We start from the raw sequence: 15,154 nt of genomic DNA, 5'->3' as shown, positions 1-15,154 counted from the left end.
TTTTTTTTTTTTTTTTTTTTTTTTTTTTTTTTTTTTTTTCCATTCTTCTGTTTTTACTTTTTTTTTTTAAATATTTATAAGAACCCGCATATATATTCTTATATTGACACAAAAAATTTTACAATATTTTCATAATTATTGAGGTGTCAATTTCTTATAAGTCAAAATAAAATAATAAAATATGAAATTGTGACCAACTACAACTGAAAATAAATGTTTTGTGAAAATGTTGTGACACTTGTTGGGTGAATGTGTAAAAACTATAGTACTTTTGGTTTGTTCAATATGTAATGTTCATCGTTTTTTTTTTTTTTTTCCCGATCATCGATTTGTGCTTTTTTTTTTCTCTATATATAAAAAGAGCAAATAAGCTCATGAATAGTGTTATGAACAGTATTTTTGGTTTAGTGACTTGCCTTTTTCCTCCTTTTTTTTTTCCTTTCAAGTTCACCAAATTGGTTAGAGTTTTTTTTTTTTTTTAAAGAATCTTTATATGTTTACTTTCTACTTGTAATGTAAGTTTACATTGTATACACACAAAAAGCAGCAAATATTATATACATTTGCAAAAAATAAATAAATAAATAAAAAATTGTACAAATTTTGCAAATGTGTACAACATTTACTAATTTTTATGTGTTTACAATATAAATTTACATTGTAAATGCAATGTATATTTCTATATATATATATATATATGTTATATAAAAGGAGTGAATGGGAAAGGTTACAGTAATTTCGCTACAGTAGTTATGGTTTGTTTAACTTTCTGGGTTTTGTTGTTGTTGTTGTTGTTGTGAATGCATAAAGTTGTAGTATATTTGCTATATTATTTTTGGTTTGTCCACAATAATTTTCACAACACATTCATAACAAATCAAATATAGTAAATTGTTATTGGTTCTAATTTAAACTTACCAATGAAACTACTTTTTTTCCCACCAATAACAACTTGTAGTAACCTACTACTTATGATTTGTTGTGAAAATTACATGGACATAACATTTTTTTGTGTGAAAAATGTTATGACATCTTGATGTTGTCACAATATTTTCAAAACTACTGAACTATCAATTCTTTACAAGTTAAAATAAAATATAACAAAATTATAAAGGTATTATGAAAATGTTGCATCATTCTGTTGTGTTTTTAGAAATTTTTTGTTGGTTTAATCAACTTTGTTAAGCCAAAATTCACTATTCCACATACAATTTTTTTTGAGTTGACTTTTTGTATTTTTTTTTCTTTACACACTATTTTAAGTAAAAACACATAGTTTTGCACACAAAAACAAAAACTTAGGGAAAAAAAACATTTTGCATCCTTTATGTTTGGGGTAGTTTACAATTCTTCCTTAAACTTTAAAATCATGCCATTTTTCCCTTAGTATTTTGAAAAATAGCAAATATGTCATATTGTTTTTCTCTCAGTTAAACCCTAATGAAAACTTATGATTCTTAAAACATTTTATTGTGTAATGTCTAAATTATTCCTGCTAAATTTTAACATCCTAAAAATTTTCTTTATGTATTTTGAGTTTTTAATGATAAAAATTCTTAGAAAGTTAGAATGATGATATTCAGTGACACAAGCCTTTTGTTATCTTCTTCTCTTTTTTTTTTTTTTTTTTAATTTCTTAGCAAAACTCAGTTGTTTATTGTTGGAATATGATGATATTCGTTATCATTCTTAGAAGTTTTTAGAGAATAGATATATTGTCTTTAGCAAGTAGGTACTGAAAAACTATTATAGTTAAATGAATATTTATATGTTAAATAGCTACCCTAACTTTGTGATTGATCAAAATTCTTAAACGAATGAGATTAATTTTTTTTGACATAATTATCAAAATTCTTAAAATTAATGTCTATTTTGATTAATGTAAATCTCTATATACTTTAAAAATCAAATAATTCATATCTTTGTTTTGTAATACAAATAAAATCTAGAACTGACCTTAATTATTATAGTACTTTTTTTTCCACGGTAAGCACATGCTGCCCTAACTAGTAGTTACAAAGTTATAATTTTTTTTTATTCCAATTCTCTCTCTTCTTCTATTTCTTTATCTTTTTAGCTCTCCAGCTTATTCTCTCTCTTTCTTCTATAATTTTTTTTCTCCCTCTTCTCCTCAGACTCAAACCTTTTTTTTCTCTCTCTTCACTCTCTCTTTTGTAGTGATTATGGGTTTTGTGGCTTGTTGTGGGAGTAGCGGTAATAGGTTTTGTAACCAGTTGTGGGTTGTTGGGTTTAATGTCATTTTATGCCTAGTGGTAGTGGTGGCAGTGACTGGTGGTGTTAGGGTTTTTTGGCCGATTGTGTGGGTTTGCTGGGTTTTTGTGGCCAGTTGTGTGGGTGGGTTTGTTGGGTTTTTGTTGTAGAGAGGAAGAGGGAGGACGTGAGAAAGAAATTAATAAATAAATTAACAATGTTTGGCTTAGATGTGAAAAATAAGAGAATTGATGTAGGGAGAGTTATGAAATGGTGTGTTAAAATAGATAAAGTAAGTTTTTGAGATGCTAAAAGCTAAAAATTTTACCTTTACCATTGTGAATGCTCTAACAATACATAATTAATTTAAGTTGTAATGGTCTTTGTTACGTATTTGTAATTTTCAACCAAAAAAAAAAATGATTCTCTTTTACTGTATATAAGTCCTCTGAGAATGCATCCAAGTAGAATCTCCTTGTCCAATACCTCCCCCCCCCCCTCTCCCCAGATGAACATCCATGGAGGAGGACAGACTACTGTAGAGTACAAAGTACTTGAGAGTTGAGAGACACTCCAAAATCAAGTTTATCCACTTGGCAGCAAATCTCAATTTAAGCATAATGGCTTTTAAAGAGTTGCACTTGACATGATTATAAGCCTTAGGTTGTGTTTGGGATAGCTTATATTGGGACCCCCCCTCTCCCCAGATGAACATCCATGGAGGAGGACAGACTACTGTAGAGTACAAAGTACTTGAGAGTTGAGAGACACTCCAAAATCAAGTTTATCCACTTGGCAGCAAATCTCAATTTAAGCATAATGGCTTTTAAAGAGTTGCACTTGACATGATTATAAGCCTTAGGTTGTGTTTGGGATAGCTTATATTGGGCAGTTTCTTTTACTATTTAGCTTATTTTTGTTACTATTCATGGGTCTTATTGCACTTTTTGAGACTATTCATAGATTTCACTGTACTATTTAAGCTATGTTATAGTTTTATCTACAGTACTTTTATCAACTAATGTGCTCAACATACTAGCTTGATGCTTGGGACAAAGAAAGAAAACAAGAAACATCATTACACCCATACCTTCAAACAACTAATGTGTACGTTGGTTTGACACTAACTTTTGATATTCATGCATAATGGACATAGCCTCGTGAAGGATAGTTTCAGGTCTAGGCTGGAAGTCCTCAAAACAAAACTTGTTATGTGCCCTTCATATTGCCCATGCAACAGTCGTCCATCGCTCCATCTCGTCTTTTGGTAGCCTCTCCAATATGCTCCATCTCATCTTTTCTGAATCTTACCACTGAATAGTCCCCACACATTATGAGCCAAGGGGCATTCCCAAAGAGCATGGCATACTGTTTCTCTATGTTAGGGGCACACCATACAAAGAGGCTCTATTTGCAACTTTTTTCTGTGTAAGTTGTCGCGGGTTGGCAAGATATTAGAACAAGCCCTCCATAGGAAATTTTTAACCTTTGGAGGAGTATTGACCGCCCACACCGATTTCCAGACCCATCCATTCATGCCAACCATAGAGTGGTCCCCACCTAGACAGTGGCGACTCTAGAAATTTTTCTCAGGGTATTCTTTAAGAAGGATAAATTACACAATCTAATAAAAAGAGAAATTCATATATTGACAACAACAACAACAATCAAAAACACGTAAATACATAATTTTAGCAAAAAAATAAACAATAAACTATAAGTTCATTTGAAATATTAATAAAATTATTAATTATTGTTGTTTAGTTGTTTCATTAATTTGTTTGTCTTTTATAAACTATAATTTTTTATAGGCGAAAAGCACATTTTAGTCCCTACATTTTCAGGCGATTCCATTTTAGTCCCTACATTTTATTTTTACCATTTTTAGTCCCTATTCTGGAAAACGCCATCTATTTTTGTCCTTCTCGTCAGTGCCCTAACGGCAAAATCCTAGGTGACAGACGGAGTGCATCACTGGCACACTAAATGCTGACATCAGCATTAAAATAATAATATAATATATTATTTAGCATTTTAAAAATGCCACGTCATTTTTTAAAAAGAAAAAATAATTTATGAATTTTAACTAAATGAAAAAAAAAAAAAAAAAACAGAAATTAAAACCAAAAATAATATAAATTGAGATCTAGCTTTATTTTGAGTAAGAACATACAAGAACATAAACCTACTCATTGTTTTGTTTGCAACCAAACACAATATCAGCTGAAAATCTTTATTATCAAAAATATATATTTTTTTATACGGGAAAATAAGTAAATAAACCCAGTCAGTGCTTATCAAAAATTTAGTAACCCATTGTTCTTTCCCTGACATCAGAAACCCAGAAATTAAAAAAAAAAAAAATATTGAAGGTGTTCTTCGTGTTCTTCCTAGACCCAGAAATTTTCTTCATAAACAAACACACACACAAAACCCATAAAAACAAACAACTCCACATTCTCTCCAAAAAAACAAAAACATGAAATCAACAATCAAATGAGACAGCAACCACTCGGATTCGTAGCCGCTTGAGATCATTTGCTTCGATATTTTGCTCAGGCCGGAAACGACATCATTGGAGTATCCGGGGAAAGCCTCCGGTTCGGCGGATTCAGATTCGGACTTGGCTGTTTTTGATTCCTCGAGAGAAACCGAAACTCCTCTTCCAAATACGACATCGCTCGCTGTTGAATCCCTCCGATGCGATTGATCAGAGAGCCACGAGACTCCGATTTCTCCTCCTCCGGTTTCAGTTCCCAAAGCGATTTCGTCAGCTTGGAAACCCGATCCAGAGACTCGAGAAACGCCGAGTCCTCATCGGGAACCTGGCACCACTTGGCTCTTCCTTCGCTGGAAACTTTCTGCTCCACGAGAGCCAAGTATTTCTCCACCAACTTAGGAACCTCCACCGAAACGTCGTCACTCGTCAGAGACGAGAGAAACTTGTCGATATCCTCGGAAGCTTTCTCGAGGTCAAAATGAGGTTCAGATTTTTCAGTCTGTGACTCTTCATTCTTGATCTCCTCTGCCGCGGAATCAAGTTTTGGCTCCGCGTCGTCTTTGGCTTCCGGCACCAGCGAAATGCCGATATGGTCATCAGGAAGGTGGTTGTTGTTCTCCATGGTATTGAAACTGTGAGTTTTCTGGGTCTAGGAAGAACACGAAGAACAACTTTAGTTTTTTTTTTTTGGGTTTCGGAAATATTTTTGATAATAAAGATTTTCAGCTGATGTTGTGTTTGGTTGCAAACAAAATAATGGGTAGGTTTATGTTCTTCCTCAAAATAAAGCTAGATCTCAATTTATATTATTTTCGGTTTTTATTTCTGATTTTTTTTTTTTCATTTAGTTAAAATTCATAAATTATTTTTTGTTTTTAAAAAATGACGTGGGATTTTTAAAATGCTAAATAATATATTATATTATTATTTTAACGCTAACGTCAGCATTTAGTGTGCCAGCGATGCACTCCGTCTGCCACCTAGGATTTTGCCGTTAGGGCACTGACGGGAAGGACTAAAATAGATGGCGTTTTTCAGAATATGGACTAAAAGCGGTAAAAATAAAATTTAGGGACTAAAATGAGAATCGCCTGAAAATGTAAGGACTAAAATGTGCTTTTCACCTTTTTTATATTGTTGTTTCATTAATTATAAAATTATTAATTGTTGTTTAGCCTAACATAATTTAATTTGTTTGTCTTTTACAATGTATTGGTTAATTAAATTATTAGTTATTGTTTATTAAATGCTTCCCCCAATTAATTATTGGTTAGTTAAATTATTGTTTATTAGTTGCACTAGCACACACCCCATGTGCATTTACTTCCCCCAATTCAAATATCCCACCCCAGCCCTATGCCCCCATCTACCTCCCACTCAACAGACAAGCCCCATGGCCCCCAATCACAAGAGCCAATCAGATAAATTTACAATCACAAATCACAATATGATAAAAAACTATTAATTGTATCTCACCAATACCAACAGTCACCAACACTAATGGATAAAGCCAAAAACATAGCAAATATTAATAAAGTGATAAGGTAAAGCTAAGCAATCAGATAAAGTCTCAAATAAAGTCTCAAAGAGAGAGAGAGAGAGAGAGAGAGAGAGACTCATACCCATTAACCCATTAACTCGTATATGTAAGAGACTAAAGAGAGAAAAAGATGAAATACCTTGAGGTTAAGGGAGCAAGGAGGCTTGAGGCTGAGCTGAGGGGCGGTGTTGTCGGGCAGCACGCCTAAGCATGACCAATCTCTAATCTTTGATGCTTGATGTGCTCTGGAGCTTGAGTTTGAGGCGCAATCACTAATGACCGATGTGCTTTGGAGCTCGCGCCGTCTGTTGGTTGTTGTCGTTGATGGCTGATGAGTTCTTTTTTTTTTTTTTTTTTTTTTTTTTTTTTTTTTTTTTGAGAATTCGTGGGTTTACTACCATTTGTAATCTATTGGATATGCTACCATATGTAATCTGTTAGGTTTGCTACCATCTGTAATCTGTTCATTTTGATGTTGGGCTTTTTTCCCTGGTGGGCTAGCTCTGTTACAATAATATTTTTATTTTTTTTTTGAAAGATTTTAGTTCAAAAAAATTTTTTGGGCTTTTTTTTTTTTTTCTTTTTCTTTTGCTTGAAAGTAGAACAAATATATATATATATATATATTTGAGGGTGTTCCTAATTTTTTTTAAGGGTAAACAAATAAAAAATTTTAAATTATTATATATATATATATATTTTTAGGTCAGGGTGTTCCTTGGAACACTCTGGACTAAACATGGCGCTGCCACTGCACCCAGAGAGATGAACAGCTATGAAGCACTGGTGCATTTCTAGATTTGAGTGCGGGTGTAGGACTCGGCAGTTTTTGAAAAAAAAGGGTGCAGGTGCGGCGATTAAAAAATTATCATTTATATTTTCTATATATTTCGAAGGCAAAAATATTTTTTATTCTAGGAAAGCATGCAAACAACATCCTTTGAAAGCATGCAAAACAGCATATTAGACTCCAATGCGGCACCCTCCCAGCTGCATCGGTGTTTCCTAGATGAGCAGTCTTTGCACCACACCATATGTTGGTTTGGCCGTAAATCTCTAGGCCTTGTTGTCCTTCCAAATGAGTACATCATTGCCGTGCAGGTTATTTAAAGGTATTTGTAGAATGTCATCACATGTATATCTTTCAAAACAATATGCTAGCTTTGCTCTGTCCCACTGACTTGTAGCTACATCCACCAACTCCCTCACCTTCGTCGGTCCTAGCCCATCTCATCGGAAACATGGTGATCAAGGCAACCACACGTGACATGCAATATCCACTGAGTTAACACTTCCCACCTTCCACTTTGACCCGGCTAGTATGACATCCCTAGCTTGTAATATGCTCCTCCACACATACAATGGATTGCTCCCAAGTTTGGCTTCCAGAAAAGAGCACGTGGGGAAGTATCTAGCCTTATACACTCTAAAGAACAGGGAATTCTGTTGGTTGAGTAACCTCCATGCCTATTTCCCTAGCATAGCCAAGTCGAAGGCATTAATATTCCGAAAGCCCATTCCTCCCTTTTTCTTAGGCTCACATAACCATTCCCAGTTTATCTAGTGTATCTTTCTCTCGTTGCTCATCTGTCCCCACCAATACTTAGCAATGATAGAGTTGATGTAATTGCATAGGCATTTTGGACGCTTGAACAAGCTCATTGAGTATGTTGGTATTGCTTGTGCCACCATTTTGATCAGAACCTCTCTTCCTACTTTCAAAATAAACTTTTATTTCCAACTCATGACCTGTTTGCTATTCTTTCTCGAAGGTCCTTAAATGTGTTGGCCTTTTTTTTTTCTCCCACCATTGGCAGTCCCAAGTATTTCTCAAGCTCTGTTACTATATTGGCATTTAGCAACCTGTGAATATCGTCCCTCACCGTTCAATCCATATTTGGGCTGAAAAATAAGGTAGTTTTCTGCCGTTTAATAGCCTGGCCCGAGGCTCTTTCATATGTACTCAGCATATGGAGGAGGTTACTACATTCCAAGTGCAGAGCTGGACAAAACAACAGGTTGTTGTCGGCGAAGAGCAAGTGGGAGATACTGACACCCCCCCCCCCCCCGCGGCAAGACAACACCCATGAAGCTATTGTCACTCTATTGCTTTTCAGATTAAGGTAGATAGGCCTTCAACACAAAATAAGAACAAGTACGGAGATAAAAGGTTGCCTTGTTTTATGCCACAAGTTGGAGAGATGAAGCCTCGTGGCTCCCATTAATAAGCACAGTATAGTTTGCTGTCGAAACACACTGTATAACCAAGTTTACCCACCTCTTTGTGAAACCTAGTTTTAGCATTATCTTATGTAGGAATTCCCATTCCATTGGTTGTAAGTTTTACTAATGTCAAGCTTCATAGCCATGTGACCTATTTTGCCTTGTCTTCTGTTTCTCAACCAATGCAACATCTCATATGCAACTGTCGTATTATCGGAGATGATTCTATCTAGAACAAATGCACATTGTGTATCAGAGGTGATATTTAGGAGGATAGTCTTTACATGATTAGCCAAAACTTTTAAGACTATACGGCTTACCACATTGCTCAAACTGATAGGGCAGTAGTTTGCCATATGTTGTAGATCCTTAATCTTTGGGATGAGTAGGATGTGGGTGAAATTCATCTTGTTAAGGATGTGGCACGCGTTTTGGACTGAGAGCAATGCTTCGAAGACATTCCCACCCATTATGTGCCAATATTTCTGAAAGAAAAACGGTGACATACCATCCAGGCCTCGCGATTTTGATGGATGCATTGCAAAGCATGTGTTCCTCACCTCCTCTCCCATAAAGGTTCTATTAAGCTCTTGGTTCATTTCCTCTGTTACTACACTATCTACAGAGGTCAGAACTTCCTCTAAATTGATCGGCTGTGATGTGGAGAAAATCCCCTGGAAGTACCTCTCTGCTATACCACTTATTTGCTACTCATCTGACCTCTAACTCCCAATTTCATTCATCAGCCCTCAATCTGATTTTTTCGTCTTCTTTGGCTTGCTCATCTGTGGAAAAACTTGGTAATTTTTCCCCTTCTGGGAGCCATATGGCTCTTGATCTTTGCCTCCAAAACACCTTCTCATGGTGTAACAAGTCATTAATATCATCCCGCACTTGGCTGATCTGGTCCAGGTTGTTGCCATAGCCTGTGTTGATCAACTCCTCTAGTACCTTCTATTTTTCGTCCAACCAATGTCTTGTGTTCCCAAAGACCTCTCAACTCCAAGCAACCAATTGCATTCGACAAAACTTAATCTTCTTAAACAGTCGAAACATAGGGCTGCCATTAGGCATGTGTTGGGACCATGATTCCTTGAATTTTTCCTCACACCCTTCATGAGTCACCCATCTTTCCTCAAACCTGTGAAGCTGCTTACGCCGTGGCTGAACTTCCTGGATAGAATATTGGGTGTTTATGAGTATAGGATAATGATTAGAGTATGTTACCTGCTGGTGGGACACCTTAGTTTTAGGGAACAATGCCTGCCAAATCGTGTTGGCACATGCTTTATCCAAACATAGCTCCACAAATGCTACGCCTAGTCGACCATTCCGCCAAGTAAATGGATAACCATGGAATCCAAGGTCTATCAACTCACAGTGAAGAAGCGTCTCCTTGAATGCTAGCATTGGTGACAGCTATTTAGGAAGACCTCCTTGCTTCTCTGAATAGTGAAGTACTTCATTAAAGTCACCCATGCAAACCCATGGCAGTGAGGATCTTGCATGTAAGTGTCTAAAGAGTTGCCATGACTCATGCTTATGGTGTCCCTCCAATCTACCATAGAAACTAGTAATCCTCCATGGTTGTTGGTTATCAGGTAATATATGTGGATCAATATGGTTTGGCTAGAAGGTTTGAATGTGCAGGTTGCACTCTGACTTCCAAAACATACCCAACCCTCCACTACATCCATCACTTGGAACAGCCAGCACTGATTGGAAGTTCAAGTTAAAACATAGTTTTCGCATCTCTGCTATAGACCGCTTTGTCTCCATAAAAAACAAAACGGTGGGTCCTTTTTTTCTCACTAACTTAGTGAGTACACCTATTGCATGTTGGTTCCCAAGCCTCCAGCAGTTCTAGCTAATAATGATCATTGTGCTCAGCGGGGCTGTATTGCAGCCTCCACCGTTGATGCATCCATATAAGTAAGGTCCACCCCAGTTTTGATACGTTTTCCATCCTTAGTAACATTGAGTTCAAGCTCCACTGAAAAACTTTCATGCAATCTCTTGTCTCCCACTTTATCAAACATCCCATCCTTACTGTTCATCCCATCATTTTCCTGTATACATTCTATTCGCTTCCACCTAGGTTGCACATGTTGGGAATGAGTTTTCTTGCTCACGTGGTTTACTTTGCATGTCTCACTATCATCACCAATCACATGCTCCCCACCCATAAGTTTATGTCTATCAACTATCCCAATATGGAATTGGTCTAAAGTCACGGGTTTGATCCCATAGATATTGTTTATTTCCTCTTCAGTACTCTCTAGAGAATTAAACTGTGACAAATCAGTGCCCAATAATAGCGGCTTGGGCCCACTAGGATCCCCACCCCCTATATTCGGGTTCATGCAATTATTCCCCTCCAAGGATTCCGCTACACGTGCCCAGCTTGTGGTCTCAGTCTTAGTCAGCAACTCAGTATGTTTAGAGGGAGACAAAGCCCTACTTTGTGCACCACTGCCACCCTCGTGCTGCTGCTACGGTGTGTAATGTTCATGGACTCGTGGTCCCTCCATGCTTCTTTGACCACTAGTCTTCATCCAGTTGCCATATGGAGTATCCTCGCTATCCATTGGGTCTTGTGACGATCGTCAATGAGGACAGCCCTTCAACTCATGCCCGAGTCCTCCACATGAGAAGCACAATCCTACTATTTGCTCATACTTGAAGGTGACCCACGTCTTATCACCCTTAGGACTAACAACTAGAGCTCGCTATCACAGAGGTTTGTCCAGTGGAATGTCAATCCTAACTAGAGAAAACATGCCCGTTCAAAGTTTATGGCTTTAACATCCACGTTCAAGACCTTACCCAGCCCGCTTCCAATCTCCCTCCCTGCCTCGTCGTTCATTAGGTCGAAGGGCAAACCCCACACCTGAACCCATAGTTGTATACTAGTGAAAGAAACATTTATCACCGATAATCCTTTTTCCCATTGCTGGAGTACTAAGAGATGATTATCAAAGCACCAAGGCCCGTTATCAACGACCCACTTCAGTTGGGTCTCCAAAGAAAACTTGAATTGAAGTAGCCCTTCACCCACCTCCACAATCTTATGATTGTTCCCCAGTTACCACACTGAGCAGGTTCTTTGCCGCCCTGAGATTAATCGGTTTATCGGTCAGAAATCGTCCAAGCATGCTAAGGGAGCATTCCTCAAGGATTTCTCGTGGTAGCGTAAGAAAGGCTCACCCACAGTGAGAAGGAGCACTCCTACGGAGAGGATAAAAAACGTTTTTCCTCCTTTTCACTTAAGATGGAAAAAGAAAAAGAAAAAGAAAAAAAAGGAGATCTTAAACATATAAACAGGCCCTACATTTAAAAGGGTAATTATTGAATATTTTTGGAGTCCCATAAATGTATATTCCTCTCCCACATAATTGTGGGTCCCATTAATTAAATTCATGGTGGGACTCACAATTCATGTGAGAGTAGAGAGTACGCATTTATAATACTCCTAAAGTCACTACAAAAAAAAAAATATGACTTGTTTCAACCCACTTTTCCAAGGGTTTAGTGAAAATGGTTGAAACAAACGCTAAAAACTGGCGCGCTAATTAAAATATGACTAATCTTGTTACAATGGTCATTAAAACCCTTGAAATAAACGGAATTCTAACACAAACCCTTAATAAAAGATATCCAAATGTTTTAACCTTCGGAATAAAGTCTCTCTCTCTCTCTCTCACAAACTCAGAATTCAGAAAACCATTTTTCGAATAAAGTCTTTGCTCACTCTCTTTGAAAAACCATTTTCATTTTGTTCAACCATCTTCCAAACTAAATGAGAACTCTTAAAAAACTCTCTCTCTCTCTCTCTCTCTCTCTCTCTCTCTCTCTCAATGTTGGGGTTTATGCCCTAAAATCCAATTGGTTGACATGTCATAAATAATTAATTTGTTTAATTATATGAAACTATTTGCAAATAAACTAATGGGACATTATCATAGTCCTTGAGATGCATTGTATGTTATTTATGTGATTTAGTCACAAAAGATATAAATCATAAGTTCTTTGTAAACTCAAAATATAGTTCGTAGTCGGTGATGAAATTGGGCATTTCATCTACGAAGATTATAACACATCAACTAAGATAATTTGTCTTGATCATGAAAGTTGAGACTTCTAGTTGATGTGTTGATGTGTCTTAAGAGTTAAGACATATTGAACTGGACCACTATGAGATTAATTATTCAATCAATAACTGTCACCTGAATAATTAATCTCACGACTTTTAATTTCATAGACTCACAATCTTGAGTGGGTAGTGAACCCGCTCATAAAATGTAGGTTACTTTAATATATCGGGAGTGAGATCTAATATTTACAGTCAAAACCTTAGTATGTTGGGTAACCACACATAGTGTTAAGGGAATACATATTCTCAAGATGAAATCCGTAATCTCTTTTTATAAAGACACGAAATATCCCCTTGAGATAAGTTTAATAGGAACTGGTTATTCAGGGCGCCCACTTTAGTAAGGAGTTGCTAAAGCTTATATTTATTGAAATTTGTTTTCAATAAATGTGAATAACTTAAAGATTAAACTAGATACTCAAGGATAAAATAGTTGTTTACAAAGTGACAATTTATTATAACTTTATTCACTATGAATATTTAATGGAGGGGTCAAATGATATTATTAGAGTCTTGGGATATAATTTATTAATAAGGCTTAGAGTGCAATCATATTTATATAGTAGTATTAAATATAATTAATGGTAATTTTGGACTTGTCAAGAGTTGACAGAAAAGCCCAAGGCCCATTAAAGCTAGAGTCTTATTTGGTCCCTTTGGTCCCATCTCAAGCCCCAAACTAAAACCTAATTGGGTAGACTCAAAAGGCTAACTCAATTAGTTAATTAGTTTTATTTAATAAGAGTTATTAAATAAAGTAACTACCAAAATAGTTAAAATGTACGTATGATGAAAAGAAAATAAAAAGAGTTTTTCTCTACAAGGAGAAGAAGAAGAATTTTCTTTGAGAATCAACGTAAAAAGACTAATTGAGAAACCACACTTCTTGGGCACCATGTGGAATTGTGATGAAGATTAAAGGTATTCTCAAGTCTTAGTTTTGAATTTCACTGCATCAAGGTATGCTTTCTATTCTTTGTTTTAGAATTCAAGGTTACATGTTATCTCTCATGAATGAAGTAGACCTATGATTGTTGCTTCCGCTGTGTGTTTTATATAAGATGCAAAACTAGTTTTTCTAACACAGAGCTCATCTCATCTCCAACGATAGGTTGAGGCGTGGTGGTAGGCGATCCTATCTCCGACGACGACCAGCCGTTGATAGTCAGAGCCCTCTCCTCCGCCCCTTTGTTCTATTACAGATCTCTCTCTCTCTCTCTCTCTCTCTCTCTCTCTCTCTCTCTGTGCTTGTTTCCTAAGAAAAAAATTGAATTTGGAAATTATCTAGTAGAACTTTGCAAAGGAATTTTGGTATTCTCTCTTGTTTTCTCTCTCTCATTCTCTCCATTGATATTTCTCTTCCTTGCCAATAATATAATTTGGGGCTAGGGTTTGGATACTTTGGAAATGGAATTACAAACTTGTCCTTTGGAATTTGAAGTACGGGTTGGATGTATGAGGTTTGAACATATTATATTGAAGAAATGCTTAAAATGGAGTTGGTCAGTGTAAATGGTGTAGTATTTCAATAATATCAATTTAAGTATGGGTTGGATCTTTGAGGGTTTTTTGTGTTGCTGCGTTTGTTAATTTTAGGTTTCCTGTGGAAACGAGCATTGGTTTATCAATAGTATCAATTTAATTTTTGCTTGGTTTGGGTCATTGCAATTCAATGCTCTGTTCAGCGTCTTTACATTGCAGAGATTTTTACACTCATTTTGTTTATAAAATTTACTAGAGCTTATGAATTTTATAAATTCATTTTCAAGTTATGTAGCTTGGAATTGGTAATCTATTTTTCCCTTATATTTGTTATTGTTCTATTCTAATGAATACAAAGCTTGCATTCTTTTTTCTTTTTGATAAGATGTTTATGTCTGACCTGAAAGTATTAACATAGTGTAGTTATGGCATGGTGTCAATGCATCATATTGATGCATTATAAACTTGTAAAACTTCCTGTAGTGTTGGAAAATTCACCATTTAAGTATGTGGGTAATGGGAATAAGACCTTCCATCCAAGTTAAAATCTTGATTGCAGATATGGGCAATTTGACATTTAAATGATGACTTTCAAGTTCTCATAAAGCATACCTTTACCTTAAAATTAAAAGTAATTACTATGGATTAATGTTGTACAAAAATGTATTTAGATTCAAAAAGTGTCATCTGTAATAATTGCTTGTGAGGTTGTTGAATATATCCATTTGCTATTGATAATATAGTCATTTGTAAAATGAGCTGAGTCTCCTTATAAGCATTAAAAGTTTCTAGCATAGTTCTCCATTTTGATTCTCAATTTGAGATGGGCAAAGAGTTGTTTTTACTAAATGAAGTAATGTTTCTGTTGTTTAATGGTCTTGCCTTATAACAAAATAGTTTCATCTTTAGTTTTATGTGGCCACACACCCATGCTTTGGATTATGTGATGCAATTTTCTCTTTTTCTTTCCCATTATGGATACAAGTCCTTCCTAACTCAGTTTTCGTAAATTGTTTTAATATGTTAAATCCGTACATTCTCATCT

General features: G+C 35.8%; 1 protein-coding gene across 1 annotated transcript in view; it reads right to left on the bottom strand.

Annotated features, from left to right (window-relative positions):
* LOC112031555 (heat shock cognate 70 kDa protein-like) overlaps positions 1-4,121 on the bottom strand; it is a 10,619-nt gene extending 6,498 nt beyond the window's left edge. The window contains exon 1 of the mRNA XM_065775952.1: positions 4,091-4,121. Within this exon, the coding sequence (XP_065632024.1) occupies positions 4,091-4,121 (31 nt within the window). The remainder of the gene's footprint in view (positions 1-4,090) is intronic.
* Positions 4,122-15,154: the final 11,033 nt, after the last annotated feature.

This window comes from Quercus suber, unplaced genomic scaffold, assembly GCF_002906115.3.
Source record: "Quercus suber isolate HL8 unplaced genomic scaffold, Cork oak 2.0 scaffold_124, whole genome shotgun sequence".
Taxonomy (NCBI): Eukaryota; Viridiplantae; Streptophyta; class Magnoliopsida; order Fagales; family Fagaceae; genus Quercus; species Quercus suber.
Note: the sequence above shows the minus strand (reverse complement) of the source record. Positions and strands in the feature narration are given on the sequence as shown.